The sequence below is a fragment of the Manis pentadactyla genome, chromosome 1 (genome assembly GCF_030020395.1).
Source record: "Manis pentadactyla isolate mManPen7 chromosome 1, mManPen7.hap1, whole genome shotgun sequence".
In the NCBI taxonomy this organism is placed as follows: Eukaryota; Metazoa; Chordata; class Mammalia; order Pholidota; family Manidae; genus Manis; species Manis pentadactyla.
The window spans coordinates 118,687,861-118,711,629 of NC_080019.1; the positions used below are offsets into that span (position 1 = coordinate 118,687,861).

The 23,769-nt window shown below is 41.3% G+C and overlaps 1 protein-coding gene across 6 annotated transcripts in view; it reads left to right on the forward strand.

Annotated features, from left to right (window-relative positions):
- The window catches only part of TPRG1 (tumor protein p63 regulated 1), a 241,001-nt gene that overhangs the window by 11,669 nt on the left and 205,563 nt on the right, over positions 1 to 23,769 (forward strand). For all 6 annotated transcript variants that reach the window (XM_057501082.1, XM_057501079.1, XM_057501076.1 and 3 more), the window contains exon 2: positions 17,946 to 18,176. In XM_057501082.1, the coding sequence (XP_057357065.1) occupies positions 17,955 to 18,176 (222 nt within the window). In that variant the 5' untranslated portion in view covers positions 17,946 to 17,954. The remainder of the gene's footprint in view (positions 1 to 17,945; positions 18,177 to 23,769) is intronic.

A 23,769-nucleotide genomic window follows, 5' to 3' on the forward strand; every position in this document is an offset into this window, starting at 1 on the left:
GTGGGTTTATCATAGATGGCCTTTATTATGTTGAGGTACTTGCCTTCTATTCCCATTTTTCTGAGAGTTTTTATCATGAATGGATGTTGAACTTTGTCAAATGCTTTTTCAGCATCTATGGAGATGATCATGTGGTTTTTGTCCTTCTTTTTGTTGATGTGGTGGATGATGTTGATGGACTTTCGAATGTTGTACCATCCTTGCATCCCTGGGATGAATCCCACTTGGTCATGGTGTATGATTTTTTTGATGTATTTTTGAATTCGGTTTGCTAATATTCTGTTGAGTATTTTTGCATCTACGTTCATCAGGGATATTGGTCTGTAGTTTTCTTTTTTGGTGGGGTCTTTGCCTGGTTTTGGTATTAGGGTGATGTTAGCTTCATAGAATGAGTTTGGGAGTAATCCCCTCCTCCTCTATTTTTTGGAAAACTCTAAGGAGAATGGGTATTATGTCTTCCCTGTATGTCTGATAAAATTCCGAGGTAAATCCATCTGGCCCGGGGGTTTTGTTCTTGGGTAGTTTTTTGATTACCGCTTCAATTTCGTTGCTGGTAATTGGTCTGTTTAGATTTTCTGTTTCTTTCTGGGTCAGTCTTGGAAGGTTGTATTTTTCTAGGAAGTTGTCCATTTCTCCTAGGTTTCCCAGCTTGTTAGCATATAGGTTTTCATAGTATTCTCTAATAATTCTTTGTATTTCTGTGGGGTCCGTCGTGATTTTTCCTTTCTCGTTTCTGATACTGTTGATATGTGTTGACTCTCTTTTCTTCTTAATAAGTCTGGCTAGAGGCTTATCTATTTTGTTTATTTTCTCGAAGAACCAGCTCTTGGTTTCATTGATTTTTGCTATTGTTTTATTCTTCTCAATTTTATTTATTTCTTCTCTGATCTTTATTATGTCCCTCCTTCTGCTGACCTTAGGCCTCATCTGTTCTTCTTTTTCCAATTTTGATAATTGTGACATTAGACCATTCATTTGGGATTGCTCTTCCTTTTTTAAATATGCTTGGATTGCTATATACTTTCCTCTTAAGACTGCTTTTGCTGTGTCCCACAGAAGTTGGGGCTTAGTGTTGTTGTTGTCATTTGTTTCCATATATTGCTGGATCTCCATTTTGATTTGGTCATTGATCCATTGATTATTTAGGAGTGTGTTGTTAAGCCTCCTTGTGTTTGTGAGCCTCTTTGCTTTCTTTGTACAGTTTATTTCTAGTTTTATGCGTTTGTGGTCTGAAAAGTTGGTTGGTAGGATTTCAATCTTTTCTAATTTACTGAGGCTCTTTTTGTGGCCTAGTATGTGGTCTATTCTGGAGAATGTTCCATGTGCACTTGAGAAGAATGTATGTCCTGTTGCTTTTGGATGTAGAGTTCTGTAGATGTCTATTAGGTTATCTGCTCTACTGTGTTGTTCAGTGCTTCCGTGTCCTTACTTATTTTCTTCCCAGTGGATCTATCCTTTGGGGTGAGTGGTGTGTTGAAGTCTCCTAGAATGAATGCATTGCAGTCTATATCCCCCTTTAGTTCTGTTAGTATTTGTTTCACATATGCTGGTGCTCCTGTGTTGGGTGCATATATATTTAGAATGGTTATATCCTCTTGTTTGACTGAGCCCTTTATCATTATGTAGTGTCCTTCTTTATCTCTTGTTACTTTCTTTGTTTTGAAGTCTATTTTGTCTGATATTAGTACTGCAACCCCTGCTTTCTTCTCACTGTTGTTTGCTTGAAATATGTTTTTCCATCCCTTGACTTTTAGTCTGTACATGTCTTTGGGTTTGAGGTGAGTTTCTTGTAAGCAGCATATAGATGGGTCTTGCTTTTTTATCCATTCTGTTACTCTGTGTCTTTTGATTGGTGCATTCAGCCCATTAACATTTAGGGTGACTATTGAAAGATATGTACTTATTGCCATTGCAGGCTTTAAATTCGTGGTTACCAAAGGTTCAAGGTTAGCTTCTTTAGTACCTTACTGCCTAACTTAGCTCGCTTATTGAGCTGTTATATACACTGTCTGGAGATTCTTTTCTTCTCTCCCTTCTTGTTCCTCCTCCTCGATTCTTCATATGTTGGGTGTTTTGTGCTGTGCTCTTTCTAGGAGTGCTCCCATCTAGAGCAGTCCCTGTAAGATGTTCTGTAGAGGTAGTTTGTGGAAAGCAAATTCCCTCAGCTTTTGTTTGTCTGGGAATTGTTTAATCCCACCGTCATATTTGAATGATAGTTGTGCTGGATACAGTATCCTTGGTTCAAGGCCCTTCTGTTCCATTGTATTAAATATATCATGCCATTCTCTTCTGGCCTGTAGGGTTTCTGTTGAGAAATCTGATGTTAGCCTGATGGGTTTCCCTTTATAGGTGGCCTTTTTCTCTCTAGCTGCCTTTAACACTCTTTCCTTGTCCTTGATCTTTGCCTTTTTACTTATTATGTGTCTTGGTGTTGTCCTTCTTGGATCCTTTCTGTTGGGGGTTCTGTGTATTTCCATGGTCTGTTCTATTATTTCCTCCCCCAGTTTGGGGAAGTTTTCAGCAATTATTTCTTCTAAGATACTTTCCATCTCTTTTCCTCTCTCTTCTTCTTCTGGGACCCCTATAATACGGATATTGTTCCTTTTGGATTGGTCACACAGTTCTCTTAATATTGTTTCATTCCTGGAGATCCTTTTGTCTCTCTCTCTGTCAGCTTCTTTGCGTTCCTGTTCTCTGATTTCAATTCCATCAATGGCCTCTTGCATTCTATCCATTCTGCTTATAAACCCTTCCAGAGTTTGTTTCATTTCTGCGATCTCCTTTCTGGCATCCGTGATCTCCCTCCGGACTTCATCCCATTTCTCTTGCGTATCTCTCTGCATCTCTGTCAGCATGTTTATGATTCTTATTTTGAATTCTTTGTCAGGAAGACTGGTTAGGTCTGTCTCCTTCTCTGGTGTTGTCTCTGTGATCTTTGTCTGCCTGTAGCTTTGCATTTTCATGGTGATAGGAATAGTTTGCAGAGCTGGGACGAGTGATGGCTGGAAGGACTTCCTTTCTTGTTGGTTTGTGGCCCTCCTCTCCTGGGAGAACAGCGGCCTCTAGTGGCTTGTGCTGCGCAGCTGCGCGCAGACAGGGTTTCTGCTTCCTGCCCGGCTGCTATGGAGTTAATCTCCGCTGTTGCTGTGGGCGTGGCCTGGCTCGGGCAGCTACTCCAAAATGGTGGAGTCACGTTGGAGCAGGAGCGGCTGGGAGGCTATTTATTTCCGTAAGGGGCCTCCCTGCTCCCTGCAGCCCAGGGGTTAGGGTGCCCAGAGATCCCCGGTTTCCCTACCTCTGGATAAAGTGTCCCACCCTGCCCCTTTAAGACTTCCAAAAAGCACCTGCCAAAACAAAACAACGACCACAAAAAAAAAGAAAAAAATTTAAATTAAAAAAAAAAAAAAAGTGGCTGCTCGTTTTTCTTTATTCTCCGGCGCCAGCCTCAGGCCTCTGCTCACCGGTCTTGCTGCCCTGTTTCCCTAGTATTGGGCTCCCTATCCCTTTAAGACTTCCAAAAAGCGCTTGCCAAAATAAAACAGCAAAAAAGCAAAAAAAATGGTCGCGTGCTTTTCTTATGTCCTCCGGCACCCGGCCTCCAGTGCCCACTCACTGTTCTTGTTGCCCTGTTTTTCTAGTATCGAGGGCCCTGCACTCTGGCCCGGATGGCTGGGGCTGGGTGTTCGGCAGTCGTGGGCTCCGTCTCCCTCCCGCTCTGCCTACTCTTCTCCCGCCAGGAGCTTGGGGGAGAGGTGCTCGGGTCCCACTGTGCCGGGGCTTGTATCTTACCCCCTTTGCGAGGCTCTGGGTTCTCGCAGGTGTGGATGTGGTCTGGATATTGTCCTGTGTCCTCTGGTCTTTATTCTAGGAAGGGTTGTCTTTGTTATATTTTCATAGATATATGTTGTTTTGGGAGGAGATTTCCGCTGCTCTACTCACGCCGCCATCTTCCGCCCCTCTCTCCTCTAATTCTTATTACTGCCCTGCACAGTAAACATTGGATCCACTTCACATCTGAGAAAACTGAAGCTAAGAAATTTTAAATTGTTACCCTACCTCAGGCATCTGGTAAATTGTGGAGTTTGGATTAAAGCCCAGGTCTGTCTGACTTCAAAGCTTTCTCTACTGCACCAGTCTATTTCCTGATACAGGAATTGATTATGTGAAATGACTCAATTTATGTCTTTACTGTTCCTTGTCCATTATCCTGTGGAAGGGTTGGCTTAATTAATTCCCCAAACATGTGTGCCTTTGAGTTGTAGGTGAGTAATCTAGCTACCTCGCCCACAGAGCAGTGCTTAAATCAAAAGCAGAGACATCTCTTCAGGCTCCAGTGGAGGAAGCCGAGTTGTGCGGCTTAGCCACTCCTACTTACTGGCTGAACTCCCAAACAGGAATGAAGCTTCACAACTGAAAATGAACAAGAATTCAAGTTTTGCAAAAGTTAAAGGAAAGAAAAATCATGAAAAGACAAGAAAAAAAAACACCTTTTTCAGTACCATGTAGATATGTAATGTCATCTTTGAAAGAGAGGATGTGTTTCAGAGAGAAGCACTGATGGCAGAAAAGTCACTGAAGAGTTAGTGGGAAGGAAATTTAGGGCTATGTTTTGGGATATGGAGTCCCTTGGCCAGGCTTGACTTCTTCTCAAAGAAAGATGGCCTATTTTGTGACTTTAACTCTTTTGGAATAATGCAGGAGGAAAGAAGAAAAGCATTTTATTCTGTTATTTTTTTTTTTTTTTTCCAGATCAGTGCTTTATGAATCTAGCCTCTGTGAAGGTCAAGTTGGTGTGGAATGGCTCCCCTAGGCAGTTACCACTCACCACCCCTTCCCCTGGGGCCACTCTTTAAAACAAAGTCACTGCCACCTCATCCATTTCCAACTCCACAGCACTTGTTATGACCTTTTGCTGGAAAAATGAGAACTTCTTCCAAACTGCTCTGTCCCGTCTATCTGTAGCTAAGGCTTTCTTCTCGGGTGATCTGTTCCTTGGAAGTACATTGGACTTACCTTTCCAGGATAAGTATCTCCCCCTTCTTTTCCCCTTATATGATTTACATAACAAGTTTGTAACCTCTTGGCTTCATAGCAGTTTCATAACTTCTTGTGGTAAAACTTGCTCAAGAAACACTGCTTTTCTCCACCTCTCAAAGCTCTTTTGATTTTATTTCCTGAATGCAGCCTTTGCTATCAAGTGAGCAGAGGAAAGGCAATGCCCAATAACCCAACTATTCATGTATAGGAAATAGTCTCTGGGTGTGAATTTTAGCCTTTTTCTGACTTTAATTTTTATACAATTTCTGAAGGCCAAATTTTGATGTATTTTCTGAATGAAACAGAATTGGTTTTTTCCTTAATGGTAAATACTTGAGAATGGGAAATCTGTCATGAAAATGTGGGTGTTTTAAAAACTTCCAATTTTCAATGTCTTGACCAGAGCTAATGCTTTTTTCTCATTTCATCCTTTTATAACATTTTCATCAAAGAAAATTAGAAAATATAATTGAGGAAAAAATCTATAATTCCATTACCCAGAGAAAGCCAGTGTTAACATTTTGGTGGATATCTTTATAAATTTTCTTTTATACATGGATCTATATTTTATTTTTATAAAAAGTGAAACCATGCTATGTCCTGTTTTAGAACTTAAAAAAAATATGCCATGGATGTGTTTCTATTGTATTTGTACAATGTTATTTATAAGAGCTGTATAACATTCTACCTGAGGTACCTTTAGCTAGTTTAGCTATCATAACTAGTATTGCCATTTTAGAAAGGAAGCTGGATGAAGAATGAACTTGGATTTGCCCTGGAAGACAATAAGTCAAAAAATAGTAGAGATATTGCTTATTTTAAATGATCCCTCTCTGTGTTTTATATGTTCAAATATACCAACATAGCTTATAAAATGTACTTGTTAATCCCACTTTCTTTATCATAAGGTCTTAATCTATAGATCGGTAACATTATCAGTGAACCAAAGTAATTATCTTAGAGGTGCCTATACTGGATGTAATGTTGAACTATTATATGGAAGGAACCTCTTAAATTGAAGAGGCTACATTCTGAAGGAGAGTTGGTTTCAGCTACTTTCTATAGCATTTTCTAATAAGTTTATCCACTGGTTGGACTTTGGTGGGAGAATTACAGAGTTTCGCAGACAAATAATAATATCATTTGGAGTCTGACCTTGCCTATTTTAAGTAGGATTCAAGAGAGGAAGTAATGACTAATAGTAGCTAGGAATAGTACTGGGTATTACAGATAGGCCCCAGCTCATTAAAGAGGGAAGATAGAACTTCCCTTATAGTTACTAGGGTATATATTTTAGAGACACGTCGAACAATTCAGCGATCTCTTCAAATACCATGCAATGTCACAGTTGAAGTTCTTGGATTCAGAGATACTGCAGAACAGTAATACTGAGGGCTAGCTAACTTTTAGTGATACTTTCCTCAAAAGAGAAGCTCTAAGGAGTGGTCAACCTTATCCATTCACTTGAATTTCTCCTTTCATAAATAAGACATATAAGCCACAGATGTTCTCTCACTGCTTTGACCATCTGAAGGGATACTTTAGAGGCAGAAATTCACATAGAACGAGTGTGTATGGGTGACTTGGGAGACATCAGCATCAAATTCTGGCCCTTTGAGCTTCAGTTTCCACCTGGTGCCCTGGTCTAGGTGGAACACTTGCTTCCTAGAATGATTTGGCACATCCCCGGTCCAGACACACTGACTGTCCTCACTATCACCCTACATATGTTACCATATGTTACATATGTGACCTCATCAGGATAGGAGTCAGACTACCCTGAAAGCTTTAGGCAGTGCCACCTTCCTTTCGGCATCTTTCAAGGATTGCCAACATCCCCTATCAGATATTATTTCATTATTTCCTTGAGAGTTCCTCCTTCTTCTATAATCATATGCTAATGGCTCTTCAAAAGATGATGATCAAGGCACTCCATCATTTACAGAGTACTTTCACAAGTTTTCATTTGATCTTCACAAAACAATCTCATCGAGTAGTCAGGGCAGGCATCACCATACACACTTCCACAGATAAAGAAGTTGAGGGGTATTATTATTATATGTGTATACTTTATATATGAAGATGGTACTGTTGACTGCTTAATAATGACTGTTTTAAGTTTTTCCTAGTCTGTAGTCCTCCTCCTCCTCTCTTGATTACTTTGTGAGTGAAGTCATATGTTAACAGAAAGACTGATCAAAACCAAATAGCGTCTGTCCTCAGCAAGCCAGCCTAGAGACGCACATTCACAGAACCAAGGGAATGTGAATATCACAGGTTGCACTTTGATTTTATCAATGTGTTTACTTCAATTCTGGCTAATATTTCTCATTGCTTTAATGGTAGTTGTAGCACATGACACATAAATACACATTTATCCTTACCTTCTAATATTCTGGATTTATATATGCACATTATTGTGCCTATGTGCATATATAATTATATTAGGCACTTTTATTTTTTGTTTCCTTACTGACATACAGAAAAGGCCTTTTGTGACAGAATTTCTTGTTCTCACCGGTGTCTCTTACCTAAGTAACTTCAGCAAGCTAATAAGAACTTTGTTTTTTAGTTTTTATTTGTTAGCATTCTGAACTGTCTACTTTTTAAAAATCAACATAGAATGAACTCAAATGTTACTCTTGAAATAGAACAGCTTTCATTTCTCCAGTCTATACTCTGGCCTTCATTACTTTCTTGAGAGCTTGCCCTTCTCTACAGCTCTGGCCTTTTCTTCCTGTCTGGGTGGAGTTCTCTGCACCTGTTTAGATCTTCTTGGCATCCTGTAGAACAGGCTGAATTCCAGCTGTTAAAATTCTGACATAGGAGGAGAGGAAATGGGTCAGTTACTTTAGAATAATATTACTCTAATACTGTCTTATATCTAATTATTTTGTCCAATTTTGTGTCTTGTTTAGTGTTCAGAATTTTGAAAGCTCAATGCATATCCCAACTATTAAAACACAGGTTGTTCTTCAGCTATGGTGACAGTGAAGTTGAGAAGTTAGCAGTATCTGTTTACGTAAGACCCTAGGCTCACCTTTCTGTTCTTGTTCTACCTATTTCATCCCTTTCAAGTGCCTGCTCCTGAATATTGCACTTTGTTTTTGGAATAAGCTCTCCTCTCTTCCCTCCATTCCTAGACCTGCTCTCAAGAAATGTTCTTATATTTGCCGCTTACCTCTCAGGGTAAGTGTCAGGCAGAAGTGGGTTTTTTCTCATTCTGCCTCTAGTGATACAGATATCTTCTGTGACATCCACTGTGACTGAGCTCTGTCTGGCCCATGGTGTTATGCATTCTGTGGGCATCTGAGAAGACAAATGGGGGCATGGCCTCTTCCCTCACAGAGCTCACTATCTACTCATGGATGCCAGTTGCAGGCAATGACTAAAGAACAGGTTGATAGAAGATCATAGTGTCTGCAAAGTATAGGAAAAATTGCTTTTCTAAATTGCCAGACAAATAATGGAAATAGAAAAAGAAGAATATGAAAAGCATCTGTTGAAACAATGAAGTGTCACTTCATTAATTCGCTTAACAAATATTTTGCCATGTGTTGCATGTATGTCAGGTACCCCTGACAGAGAACAGTGATGGTTTGTGTGGGCTTTAGAGTGGTGTCTTTGGGGTAGCTCTTCAGAGCCTGGCTTTATGGGGACAGGAGAGAGCTAACTATGACTCCTTGAGAAAGGAGTCATCACGAAGAGCAGGTTTCTCCTGCATCACAGGCCAGCTAAACCTTCCTAGGAATTTGAGGCAATAAGAACAAGGCAGAGCCTGAAACTCTGGAACTTCCTCTAACTTGCTTTGTGACCTGCAGCAAATCCCTTCCCCGCTTCCATATGAGCATCTGGTTTCTTATTTGTAGAATGAAGGTGCTGAGTTAAATGATATCTAAAATGTCTGGCAGTGCTCTCGGATTCCAGCATGTGAAACCAACTGAATATTTCCTTTGAGAAAAATAATCCCATCAGGGTGCCATTAATATGGTATTTCTTGACCTATGTGTTGGTTAGATGGGTATGTTTATTTTATGATGCTTCATTGATCTGCATATTTATGATTTTTTTGAATGCATGTCATACTTCAGTTAAAATATTTATAATAAAAATGTCATTAAAGTAATAAAGGCCATAGTTCTATTTCAAGAGAAAAACACGGTTTCAACGTTTGGATGAATACTTTTCCCTGAATTTCATGAAATCTGTACGTGAGAAGTAACAGTTGGCCTAGCAGGAAACCCAGGCTTTGGGGAACTTTCTTAAACAAAGCTCCTCGCCAGGAACATCTGGCCGTGGCATGTGCTGGTATCCTCCCTGGCACTGGGACTCATGCTGGGTAGGTAGCAACCCTTAGTAAACACTATCCACAGCCTCCCCTGGGATGGCCCAAGAACTGGGAAAGAGGCTTCTTCTAATTTCTAAGCATTGTCACCATCTAGTCTCTAATTCAGCAGATTCAAAATCAGGAACCCTATTTATTTTGGAGAGAGAAGAAAATGAATACTATAGGCAGAATTGTTGGTCTTGGTTGTTTCCCTTGGCTTCTTTGTTCCTTTCTCTTTTACTAATACATGGAAAAAATATTTGAGTGCTTAGAGGTCCCCTGATGTATATCATCAGGACCAACACCTTTTTCCTGATCAATTCCTTGCATGCTCATTTTTTCTTCCTTCTGAGCTTGTGGGAAGGCTGGTGATTTAGCCTTGTCCTCCAAAGGAGAAGGATGACACCACTTTTCTGTTCCCTCCATGCCCTAGACTTTCATGGTCGGGGCACCTTCAAAGTAGGGCACTTGTGCTACTGCCTGAGATAAGTCAATGTGCTTGATGCCTGGTGTACAGGCTGGCTGCCTCCTACTTCTTCAGACCCTTCTCCAGGCAGCTCTCCCCTGACTTGCACAGCTTTATATCGCTAGCTACCTCCAGTATGTATCTTTGTGGGGGAATTTCACTTTTGGGGGGTGTTGAAAGGGAAAGTCTGAGAGACCTGGCTGAGTGGATGAATAGATATGTATTTCAAATAATAAGCAAACACACACACACACACAAAGAAGATTTGTTACCCTGGAAAGAGAAGTAACAGAGGAATGGTGTAAAGTTGAGCTATACACAGTGTGACTCCCCTCTCCATGACCTCTCTGAATCTTTAATGAAGTTGTTAATCTCATGAAGTTCTGGAAGCAAATGGAACCCTCACACTTCTGGCCGATGGCATTCAGTGTGACTGAGCAGGAACCGAGTCAGCAGGGATGGAGGTGTGATCCAGAGAGAAGAATACCGAGGAGGCGTGAGGAGGATTTCAGACCTTCAACCTGTCGGAGAGCAGTAGTCTAACTGAGTGTTACCAGCTCTTCAAGGGGTGGGGGCTGGAGGCGGGCAGCTGCCATCTCAGTTACACCATAGTACCCACCGTCCTTTGAACACACCCGTTCTTCACACCTCACACCTTTGCCAGGAATGTCCTCACCCATCCTGTATTATGCAGTCAGCTCGGAGGTGTCTTTCTCCACACCTCTAACTTCCCACACTATCAATCCCCTCTCCACTCACCCCTGTTCTGTCCTGTTGTATTTTGTGCACATAGTCCTGTTATGGCTCTACCACGTAAGTCTGCCATTATCCACTTATGTTTCTATCACCTCCATTAGACTATGAGCCTCTATAGGTGAAAGACTGTGGTATGTGTTTCTATGCGTGTCTGTGTAAATGTGTGTGCACAGAAGATGATTCCTTTTGTGCCTCCCACAGAGCTTTGTCACTTAGCCCACAGACATTCACTGAGTTCCCAAGTATGAGGTATGAGGTAAGGTACACACAACAATGGATCAGACATAGGCCTTGGCCTCAGATACCAGATCCAACAGAGAAACAAGCAGGGCACCCCCTCGTCTGTGTGAGAGCTTGCACTGCCCACTCTGCAGCATGCCCATGCCACGAGCTGCTCATGGTGATGAGCACAGCGTGGAGTCTGCTCTACAGCTTCTCATAGCCCAGGAGTGAAGACAGGAAAGTAAGTGGTGACTACACAACAACAGGATAAGTGGTACAGGAATTTCGAGGAACTCTAGTGCTATTATAGCTCCAAACAGGTCGGTGATGGAAGTGTTCATGGAAACGTGCACAAAAATTAATCTCAGGGAGTCACAAGAGATCTGTGACCTCCCAATATTCTCTAGTCAGTATCCTTGTCTTTCGCAGTTCTTTTCTGTATAGATTGTTGATGAAACCCCTCTAAAAAAAAAATCTTTTGTGAGGAGCTCAGCAGACACCTCAATTGTTTCCTTCTTAAATGAAAGAATAGTTACTGAGGGGCTAACAAGCCTCTGGCTCTGGCCTGGTGACATACCCAGTGCTCCACTGGGGATGTCCCTAGCAGTTCTGGTCAAAGTGGATCTCCATTTGTGTGAGAGGGAGGTCAGAGGCCAAATACCACAGAACCTCCACAAAGGGACCCCAAATCTGTGACTGTCATCTTAATCCTCATAGCATTTGAACCCAAGGGAACTACTGTGCGTGGTGGAGGTCACCTAATGGAGGTGAGATGGGGAAAACTGTATATCAGGAGCCTCTATAGCCTTAGGTCTAGAATACTCTGGATACTGGAGAAAAATTGATCAAATCTTGTGATTGAATTGGAAGGAAAGTTAGGAATAATTTAGTCCAATGGCTTTCAAACATCAAAGCAGTTCTCTCTTCAAATGAAGGCTTTAGAAATCTAGAAACAGATAGGTGGATATGTTTTGATCAAAATGGGTTAGTCATTTCTAGGAGCACAATTTGCAAGCCACAAAATCCAGCACCTCATTTTGTAGGTGAGGAGCGTGTGGTGCCGAAAGGTGAAGCCATTTGCCCAGGGATGTCCAGTGAGGGAGGGAGGGAGTGGGGACCCAATTTTCTTGGTCACACCCTGCCTGGCAGGACAGGGGATGGCAGGGAAGAGACCCTCCATCAACTCAAATTTCCCTAGGACCCAGAGCAGCCCTGCAGGCATGTTATCACTAAGGTACAAAATGTGAAATTGTGAAGAGTTGTTTGCCAATTTTCTTATCTCAGCTGGCACAGAGAAGGGCTTGTTGGAGAGTGGCAAGGTGTTAGAGTATTGTTGTTTATCCACGGCGCATCCCTCTGCTGTTCTCACGGAGACACTCAGGAAAGGCTGCACACATAAATTCACATAAATTACCTTTACGAAATGTCAGAATTAAAAGTGGATTTTCACTTTGGGGATGTGCCTCCAGAATGTTAACCCCTTCATGTGGGGAGAGATGTCACCATCAGAAAAACACAGTTGACGTCTCTGGGTGCAACACAAGCTGCAGGAGCCAACTCCTGTGCGTGCACCCCAGCCCAGCACCCCACCTGTGCCAGGGTGGCCATGCTTGGTGACCAACGACACACATTTCTAAGCTCCTGGTCGGCCCACAGATATTCCTCTGGATACAGTATTTTTAATCCTGTGGTAGCCGTAACTGCATTCTTTATTATGTTTAACTTCTTTTTAATTAACTAAACTGAGAGTTCAGGGGAGACACATCACTTATCTGGGCCTCAGTTTCCTCATTACCAAGCGTGGACATTAGAATAGATGAGTGTTTCCTAACAAGGCATCCTGTCTTCCCAAGGACCCGCAGAAGTACCAATGGAAACACTCAGGTAGCTATTAAGATTTCAAAAGCTTTGTGGATATCAGAGATACCTGCAATAGAATTACATAGGTTAAGAAAAAAAAAATCCCATGAAGACCTATGGATATATCCAGAGACAGACACAGAAGGTGAAGAAAGAGAGGGAGAACCTGACTGTGCCGGCTCACCAGGGAGGCAGAGAGAGCAAGGAGCCAAGGACTTCTTAAACCTGAGTGGAAGAAGGGGAAGGTAGTGCCAAGGTCAAGGGGAGTGGAGTGGCCCTGGGGAAGAGGGTCGTCCTGCAACAGCCCTGAGTCCTACCTGTGTCTGTGTTTGACGTCAATCCTGTTTTTTTGGCCAGAACTATGAAACTTTTCGTTTTGTGCAAGCTGATCTTTATTGGACTCTAGTGAGAGGGGAAACACAATCCCCAGACTCTTCCTTTTCTGGGTGGTTCTCAGGGTAGTTATTCATCTGCTTCTCTGGGAAACAAGTATTTATGGGGGGCGGTGACTGCTGGATCTCTCTTTGATTTTAAGAAAGCGAGAGTAATTTCTTAGATTGCACAGTTTGTCTACAGGACAGAAATTGTTCATGACGTCGTGGAACAGAATCCTCCAGGATAAAGAGATTGGAAAGGGCTGGAATGAGGGGATATGTCTGTCTCTGGGTGAGCCCCAGAATAGAATATTATGCAGGGAAAGTGAGTAGTAGGATAGAGATTCGAGTCAGGGCCACATTATAACTTCCATGGGCCTCAAACTCTTTTGCCTTTCTGGACCACTCTCTTGCAATAATATCAGTATTAAAACTTATTAAATATTAAAACTTTAAATAATTCAATTTTATTTTATTTTGGTTTTAGGCAAAATGTAGTAGTTTTGGTGACTTCCAAATTTCACTTTCTTCCTGGATATGAGAAAAAATTAATATTTTTTCAGGCATAAAATTTCATTTTCCTCTTCTGATTTTAAAATAAATTAAAACATTTCCCCAGCCCCTAAAAGTTTTGTGAATCTCCCAGCACAGTACCTCCTGTACCTACTGGGTACATCCTGAGGCCCAGTAAAGGACAAAGCTTCAGCCTGCAGCCCTGGGTGTGGGGCTGCAGATCTGGGGGAAGCCGGGCATGAGTCCTGCTTCATGGGGGCTGTATCTCTAAGCCCAGAGCAAAGCACAGCTGCCTGCTGCAGATACTGGGCAAAAGTGCCTCTGGTTTACCTGTGCTCCGGTTTGATGACTCCTTCTTTGCTTTTCTTCTAAACACTACCTACTTGAAGCAGCGAACTGGAGTCCAGGAGTCTGATTTCACGCTATGATTCTATCCAGCTGTCTGTCTTTAGGCAAGTCCTTCACCTCTGTTTCAAAATTTGCAAAATGAAGGAATTAGACTAGACATTAATTCTCTAGCTGTAGTTTATGTCTCTATGTTTCTGAAATATTATTAGGAAAAGATGACTGTGTAAAGGGAGGCAGGTATCTTTAGATTAGGATCCAGAAATTATTTACTGCAATAGTATATTAAATTTAGCTCTGAATTTGCTGGCAGTTGAGAAATAAGAATTCTTATTGCCTGACCAAAGGCCAGGTAGCACTTCTTTAGTATTTATATTGCATTACGTTGGATGAGGTCTTCTGGAGGATGTGGCCTCCGATTGACCTTCAAGCCTGGCCTGGGGCAATCCGCAGCTCCTCAAGTCTCCCCTGTCCTTGGAAGATATGCTCCGCCTACCATCCCCACAGTGGGATCTGTTTGCAAGAACAGAGAGGAGAGGGTGAGGTTCTGTGAGACCATCTGGACTGAATATGTGAGTGAAGCCTTTAAGGCTTCTACAGAAACTAAGATTTTGGGATGTGGGCACAGAGCTCTGCTCGAATCAAGCATGGTAAGTTCCCTTGCTTATTAAAGCTGCCACCTAGCAATGTGGACTGGCCTGCCTCTTTCCTCCAACTCTCCTTGCCCTCTTTGTACTGGAACCAGTCTCAGTTTATACCCAGGAAGCTCCTGAGTTTGAGAACTAAAGTATATATATATATATATATATTAGTTATACATTTCATATTTTGTTACAAAAGCAACACTAACAGACTTAACTTTTTTTTAAAGCAAAAAAATAACTTGAAATCCAACCACCTCCATAAATCTAAATATTTCTCTTCTGGTCTCACCAGTGTCAAAATTATTCAGATCATCGTTACCAGAGAAATTCTTTTGTTTTTGGTTTTTTTAACTCTTCACATAAGAAGGTCCACTCTTTACTCCCATGCTGCTGTAGTGCTTGCACATGTTATTCTAAATGTCTGCACGGTATCAATCGGATAGACTTTGTGATTCCTTGGACATTAGGCGTTTAGTTGGTTTCCAATTTTTCATTACCACTCAGAATAAGCAACTAATACTGTAGTCTTTTCCTTCTGTAGGATAATTTTTCATAACATGAATTCCCTGGAATGAGATTGGTCAAAAAGTCTGGACGCCTTGGGAACCTTTGGAAATGGTGATGCTTTTCAATTCCAAGTGGCTCTGGATGGATCTGGTGCAAGGCTTAATTTATCCATGTAAAGCAATGGACACATTTGAATTCCACTGGGTTTGTTATGGTATTAATATGCTTTTAGTATTTCAATGTATATAGTTTATTTCTACAGGGATAGAAGAGCACATTTTATTGCATGGGTAATAAACAGCGTCTGGGCAGAGGGTGGTGAAGGATGGAGTGAGTGGGCTGCATAGGTACCTGGCACTCCTGACATATTGGGGAGATTGATAATGGAATTACATTCACTGTCTTTGTGAAGATGTCCTCATGGCTGGAACACAGCTGGGATTGAGCTGGCATAAAGGTGGCTGGGCTCAACTTTCCTACAGTTCGTGGCTATAAAAATCTAGCTGGAACTGCAAGTTTCCTTCTTTCCTGGATCTCAAACAGCTCAGTCTCAAAGCACTCTCACTCCCTTCCCCAAGTGTTTCCAGAGAAGACCGCCTGAGGGAGAGGAAGTGGTGCTAATTAAATCCTCCCTCTGTTTTCCAGGCACCGGAGCCATTTGCAGATGTCTGTTGGTGGGCGTGTGTTCACAGAGTGTGGCAAATACAGAAGCAGGCTTTCCTTCCCCAAAGGCACAAACTTTCCTTCACAGGTCGCAGGGAACTCTAGAAATGCATTTCCTTCCAGCACCCACTGTGACAGAGGTGGCAGACCTCCATAAATAGAGTGTGTAGCTCGGGAGGCCAAAGTGTATATGCGCATGCATGCGCGCGCGCGCGCGCACACACACACACACACACACACACACACACACACACACACACACACACACTCCTGCACACACACACACACACACACACACACACACACTCCTGCTTCTCCATGTGCGCTTGTATTTCTCACAGGCCAACCTCTGCCTTTTGTACACCTACCTTTAAAAAAATTACCTGAAAGCCCTGGGCAGCCTTCCCCTTATAAGACTACGAGTGTCACGGTGGGCGTGCTGGACTCGCAAGGTTGGGAGTCCCTGGTGGGAGAACAGATGCTGCCACAACTCTCCAAGTGTACCCTGGGTGGGTCCCATCAGCTCTGACCCCCAGAGATGGAGACACGATCATCCTCGTAGTGTTTCTGGGAGGATCAGATGGGATGACCTGTGATGTGATCTGTGGCAGCTTTTCATTTGCTGCTCCCCTAAGCCTCCATTATTTCTCCTACATTCAAACCCCTCAGAGTGACTGTATATGCCCATGTTTGCCTGGGATAATCCCAGTTTACTCCTATCACCCTGGTATAATTGTTAATAGCACCCTTTTTGTGTTTTAAAGTGTCCAGCTTTAGACAACAAATTATATGGTCATTCTCTTTTCACCTCTATTGAATACTCTAATTAATTCCAGTTCCAAGAATGAACACTTGCTGGGGACTATGTCTTGCTTTCTGGGGTTTCACAAGGACCAAGGAAATTGTATTTGTCTGACTAAAACCACTGAGAAAGCCCTAAGAATTAGAGGCACACAGGGCATTTCAGGCACAAGGGGAAGCTGGGCATGAAGCCCTCCTTGCAAGTAGCTGTGGGGTCGGTGACTATCTGGCCTGAGCTTGAGAATGGCAACTTGATTTAGGGGTGCTTTTCACGAGGCTAGCATGTGCTTTCAATTTTATTTTGTTTCGTTTTATACTTTATGTACAAAATTTGTATATATTTATATGTACCTTTGTATTCACAGAATAGAATCAATTTATTTTTATTTGTCATATATAACTGTAAGCATCAAGACTTATGAAAACAGAAAATAAAAATCACCAGTATCCCTATCATCTAGAGATAACCATTGTTAACATTTTACTTCTTTTCAGACTTTTTCAAACCTCGGTCATACTAGACATATGCAAGTCCACCCTCCCTCCCTCCGTCCCTTCCTTCCTTCTTTTTACATTTTGAATTATTTTAGCAAATTTGAATAACATTATTCACATTTTATAGCTTAAATTTTCCATGAACAAAATATTTTGTACGTCTTTTCATGATAAAAATTTACATTCCCATTTTTAATGACATTTTAAACAACATTGCATCTCACTGTATGGAATGATGTATTTCATCAACTCCCTACTTGGATCCTTAGTTTCACCACATTTGTTATTAGACACAATGTTGTGTGTCTCACATTTATGCTATTGTACACAATGTTTTGCGATTAGACATAAAGTTGCATATTTTACAGTGTTCAGTGTTGTGCTATTAGACATGATGTGTGATGAACAGCCTTCTATATTGATGTCTTGGGGCATTTTTTTCTAAATTCCTCAGGAAAATTTTTAGAATTCCAATTTTTCAGTTACAAAATGTGCTCAGTTCTAAGTGCTCTTGTGCCCTGTGACTACCACCCAAGGAGCACATAGCCAGGTGCGTTCTCGTTGTCTTTAACTCATAAATAAGCTAGCAGGCTGGTGTGTTTTTAAGCAAAAATCCTATGAAATCTTGAAGAAAAATTGTCTGGTAATCATTTCATACTAGGATCCCTTATTCAGCTTGATGTCCCCTTAGATTAAAGATGAGAAAATGCAACTTCTTGCAGCCTCCTTTTCTCAGTCCAGGGGTCTCGGCTTCTCTCCTGGAAATGGCCCTACAATTGAGCAGCCTCATTAGCGCCTTATTTAGTTACCCTGGGGTGGATTTGTTAGCTTCAGGAGCATCATTGGCTCACTGTAGCTTGTTTTGCCACAGCCAGGACACAGGTGAGTTCTTTTTTCTTTCCAAATGAGAAGATTGTTTCTTCCCTTGTTTTTAGGCTGAAGAAATGTCAACGACTGGGAGTTCTGAAGGATTCCAGCTTGTGTCTCTGAAGCAAGAGGAAGATGACCAGTCCTCTGAGACAGATCAGCTGTCCACAGAGGAGGGGGACCCAAGCGAGGACCCAGCACCCACGCAGATGTCAAGGCAGCCAAGTGTGACTGAGTCAATGCTGTACCCCAATCCTTACCACCAGCCGTATATCTCACGGAAGTACTTCGTTACCCGGGTAAAGTTGTTGGTGCTTTTAAGTGCTATGTAAGACTTCTCTTTAAAAAAAGTCCTAATATCCTTCTATTTACCACATGTTTCACCAAGTTTTTTAATTTTCATGTAACAGTCATAATAACCATGAAGTGGGGTTCCTTATCCCCATTTTATAGGTGAAGGATCTGAATTTCAGAGAAGTTAAGAGGCTGTGGTCTATGTTTGACCACCAGGTAGTTTTGAGGAGATGCAGGTCCTCCAGCCTCTATGGACCTCTGGCTCCCTGTTCCTGTGTTCATGCTACAGACCACCTCACAGATTCCTGCTGCACGGAAAGAGAACCCGAGCAGCTTGGCCATAAAGCTGTGAGCCCAGAGTGGGTGTTTGTTATATGTTTGCTAAGGACATGGGAGATGAAGTGAAAAGGCCTGCTGAGAATGGGGTGAACCTCAGGGGTCTACATCGGGATGCTGGTAGCACAGGTGTGAGCTGGCACTTTACACCCCAAACCTGTAGTTGCAGAGTGGAGCTGAGCTACCCGACCAGTGCATTGGATCTGGGGAGTCAATGGATGGGTGAGTAAGGAGGATGGCATTTATATATCCACATGTCAAAAATGACATTTTAAACTGCCAGCATTTGGATCAAGTGGAGAGAGGTTCTTGAGTTTTGAGTACCTTTCTTTCTCTTGAACTCTCCTTCCCACTTAAGATCTTCCTTTCCAATCCTTTAGCAATCTTGTTAGTGCAGTAGTGGTTAGCTCATGGGCTGCAGTCAGTTGTGGGCAAAACTGGAGACTGTGCCCTGTGGCAGAGAGACCATCTGTTTTCAAGTATACATGGAACATCACTTTGTTGAAAAAAAAAAGTTTTTAAATTCAATCTCACAAATAAATGGTAGCCAAGGACTTATGACTATGTATGAAACTTGAACTAATGAGTCCTCCTCTGATGTCTTTTACAATATACCTTGGTTAAGATAAAGTTTTAGTTAAAGTGACTCAATGTGCGTGGGGGGTGTGTACATGTGCGGGCCATGTACATGTGTGTGGGGTGTGCGTTGGAGGCTAATACACGCCTATGTTCAGTGATGCAAATGCGCACAGTGATTTGGTAGGTGCTACACTATCTGTGTGTTTCTGTGAGTGTTTTTGTGTATGTAGAGCATTTGGTTTGTTTTCCAAAGTATGTGAACTTTATCGAATATGTAAAGATAAGTGGTAAGATACAGGTGTGAAAGAAATAAATAAGTTTTCTTATCTTTGCTATGATGATGCATCAGTCAGGGTTTGATGGCAGAACAATCATGAGTGATACAGAACAGGGAATTTGTCATTGGAAGCTGGTGCAATTATGAGAGCTGGCTCAGAAGTCTGGGCAAAGCTGTTATCTTTGCATCTGGTGATGGGCCTGAAGTTGCCATAGAATAACCAATTGGCAGCTGCAAAGTGGGAATAGGGAATAAGGAAAAACTGGAACCTGTATGGACAAACTAGAATTCTGATGACCAAGCTGACCTCATGAGTTAAAACTGGAACCTGGGTCTGTCTCCCTCCAAGTCAAAACCTGAAGATATGAGTCATTTTCAGGAGAAGCTGGTGCCTTTCTCCATTGAGTGCACCCTTACCCAGCTCAGGAAAAGGAGAATATGAAGGAAGAGGACTGCCTGTAACAAAAGTAGCTGTAGTGCAGGGGCTGCCATGCCATCAAGTGAACCTGGATGTCAGCAGCTGGGAATATGAGCTGTGACAGTACCTGGGGGCCTGCACTGATCTTCAGGAAGGAAAACAACTGAGGCTTTACTTCTGTCTTTCAAATATTACACAGATGTCTCTTATGGTCAACCCTAATTTGAAAACAGGAAAGGGAATTCTAGAAAATGTAGTTCCAGCTTAGCTAAATTGACACAGTATAAAGTATCCATAGAAGATTCATTTATTTATTTACTTGCATGTTTTACCTGTGTGACTCTATGTAGCTCATAAAGCCAAGTTCCCTGGACCAACACTATGAGGTAGGCAGGGGAGGGCTTACCACTCTGGTTTTAATGGTAAACACTGAAGTTTTAGAGAAATGAAGGGACCTGTTCAAATCATATCATATTAGTGGAAAAGTTGTAGCTAGAATCTCTACCTTCCGTCTGTAAGTTCAGTACTCTTCCTATAATAACGTATCATTGAATTTATGGCTCCTTTTAAAGTCAGTTAATGACTGTCTCCAATCCATGTGAAGATCTCTCCATCAGGTGTGTAGAAAAACAGCCCTAGGTTCTCCAGAGCTTGGGAGGGAAATTTTTCTACTCTTACTAGGGAGTCTGAAGTAGACCTGAGGACTCATTAGGAGCTGTGGGGGCTACATTCCCAAGATCCTCAGCATTTACTCTCTTTCAAACCAAGAAAACAGAATATAAACAGTTATTTTTAGAATGTGAGTATAATGAATATGCTTTAATGCTCAGCTGAACCTTATAATGATGAACTTTTTTTTGAATAAAAAGGAATGATCCAGTTTGAACTCTTGTAAACCACAAATCTGCTGATGTGGAAGTAGTTGAAAAAATGTGGGGGCCATATGTATATATATATATAATTTCCTCATCTGCAAAATGTGGATAAATACCAGTTTTATATGGAGGTTTAAATAAGCTAACTTTAACATTCTTATATAGTGCATGACACATCTATTAACATTTTAAGTGTCATCTCATTGGTATTATAAATGCTTTCTTCCTTTTTTTTGTTGCTGATTTGACATTTACATTTCTGTAATTGTTCATAGGGAATGACATTAAGATGCCCATGACCTCCCCATGATCCCTAGGATAAGCTATAAATGTAGATGTATAGGGCCTTATAGCAGTAGAGAGTTCGAGTGAAAGAAACTAGTTCATTTTCTCCAGGGGTAATTAAATAAGACTGAGACTGTGAATGATTCAGATCTATGAATGATTCATCATAGAGTATCACTTCTTAGAGCTGAAATTATATCTATAGATAATCTGGTTCAGTGATTCTCAGTCTCTATCATGAAAAGGAATCACCTGGAATCTTGTTAAAATGTTGGTCTGATTCAGTATCTGGGGTGAGGCCTTAGAGTCTGCATTTATATAAACTCTCTAACAATAACGATGCTGTCTGTTCATAGACCACTTTGAGCACCAAAAAGCTAGTTAACATTCTTGTTTTCAAAGGCAAGTAAGGCTCTGAGAAGAGTTTTTGCTTGCCCAATCTCATAATAGGTAATGAGCACTGACTTGCCCAAGACGCTAATAAGTGGCAAAGCTTGGATTAGAACCAAAGTTTCCCAGTTCCTAATTCTCAGTTGTATGAGCCCATGTGGCAATTAAAAATAAATTAATATTTATTGCAGTATAAGAATTTAAAGCATATATATTTCAAATTCAGAAGGGCAGTAAGTATGACTGGAGGAATTCCTTGGTCAAATATTTTCATTTTTAAATATAAGCATTTTAACAGCATTCCACAGATTTATTGAAAAGAACTGGGAAGTAAGGATAAGCAAAATAAAGGTGGCCATAATCCCACTGCTCAAAGTTAAGCAAAACATACTGAATGTGAATCTTTATATATTTTGGTTTATCTCCTTTCTTACTTTTTTTCTTACAGGTACAATTTTGTTGTACAAAACAAGATTACGTGCCAAATATTTCTTCTGTCAGTAACTGTACTTTCCTAACACCATTTTTAACAGCTCTGTAACATCCCACTATGGATCTGTACTACAATTTATTTTATTTTTGTTGGATGTTTAGGTTGTTCATATCTTTTAACCTGGAAAGGAAAGTCATTCCTTGGCTTGCTGAGGCACAATGGCACTCAGGTTCTTAGGTGCTAGGAGTAGATACCCAATAAAAAGGAGAATCAGTTACATGCATTTCAAGCTGGCTATGCAAAGGTGTGACTGCTCTGGAAGTATAAATTAATTCAGGACCAACAAGAGGCATTTTTAGCACCATAACCTCATGCATTAGATCACACTTCTGAATACCAGACCATAAAAGAAGTCAATCTGGCTCCTTAAACCTCTTGTGTTCTTTTATGGCTCAGTCTGGGATGTTGTTTTCTGTTCATAGATGTCCAGCCTAAAATTATTTACTGAAACTATGTACTTCCAACATAGCTTGACACAATTCTTGCTCAGTGCCAGAAGGAGCCATAGAGAATATCTAACCCAACTGCTGAAACATACAAAGAGGATGTGCCTTGTCCAAGGTCAAGCAGCAACTTAAGGGCCATGTTGGGCCTGGGAGAGGATTCACCACACTGGTCACTCCTGTTCCACTGCCTCTGACCTTGGACAGTGAATGAGAGGTCATAGTAATGAAGATATGAGCCACTAGCCATCAGTCTGCTTGGATAACCTTTTCCTCCTGTTTTTGTTCACCTGCTATTACTGCTCTGACATATCTAAAAAAAGGCCTAGTGCCTTTTCTGAACAAAAGTACCCCTCAAGGTTAATAACTCGAGGTATATTATGATAATCACTTTAGTTGTGGAGATTGATATTCAAAAGCAACTTCTTATGCAAGGAACAATACTTAATACTTATAGGGAAAGATATTTTTAAACTCCCTGTAGGACTCTATATTTGCAGATACCTTATCAGAAAGTTGAAAGCGATTAGGGATGGGGAATTATCTCTAAATTTATACTTGAGAATGTAAATTGCATACAAACTAATGGGACTAAAACTATTTGATCTTTTAATATTTAATTAATGGTTCCCCATGGCCTTTTTATAGCCTGTGTTCTATTGTGAGCAACGAGACTTTAATAAGCAGGTTTGGGACTTCCCATTGTGTAGCAAGATGTCATTGCTTTCATGACACTAATTTGGCTTTCATACTCTCCCCCTTTCTCTCTTCTCTTACTATAGGGTTCCCTGTGTCTCGGTCTTGCACTGTGAACAACTAAATATATTAGTTGTACTGTTATTGTCTGTGTGAGCTTCTTTCTGTCTGGAAATTATATGTCTCACTAGGCAAAGATTTCTTAGCTCCCCTCCTTGCACTGAAATCCCTTGAAGACTGTAATGAAGTTAATGTTTCTTTCTGAGGAAAGACATTTAATGAAATAAGATGGATCTCATCCATGTTCAGAAAGACATGAATTTGCCTGCACTTTACAAATAACATTCAATTTACAGTTGGTTTTCTTACCTTATGTGTTTGCCACAAAGCCGTCCCTATCTGGGCCTGATGGCACCCACGAGAGAGATCTTATTGTGTCTGAGTCCCTAGGACCATCACTTCTTGTACCGCTCTGCCTGTCACTGTCCAGTTAAGGAGTCCAGTGCATGGCAAATGTTAGCAGAGGATACAAGTGGTGTTTGTACGACAAATGGCTCCAGGCTAGTCTAGCTCAAGGAAGTGCCAGGCAACAAATACACATGCCTATGAAATTCTTCCAGGAGGTTTGTTTTGACTGAAGATATTCACTGTTGGACTATTAGAAAAGGTACTGCCCACTGTGCTATGTCGTGACTTATAAGTAAAGATTCCCTCCTAATGATTTTTTTCTTAAAATTTAGAATAAGAAATATATGTGTACTGCCTTGCTAAGCTTTCTTTTATCAGATGTTGAGGGGTTATTATTC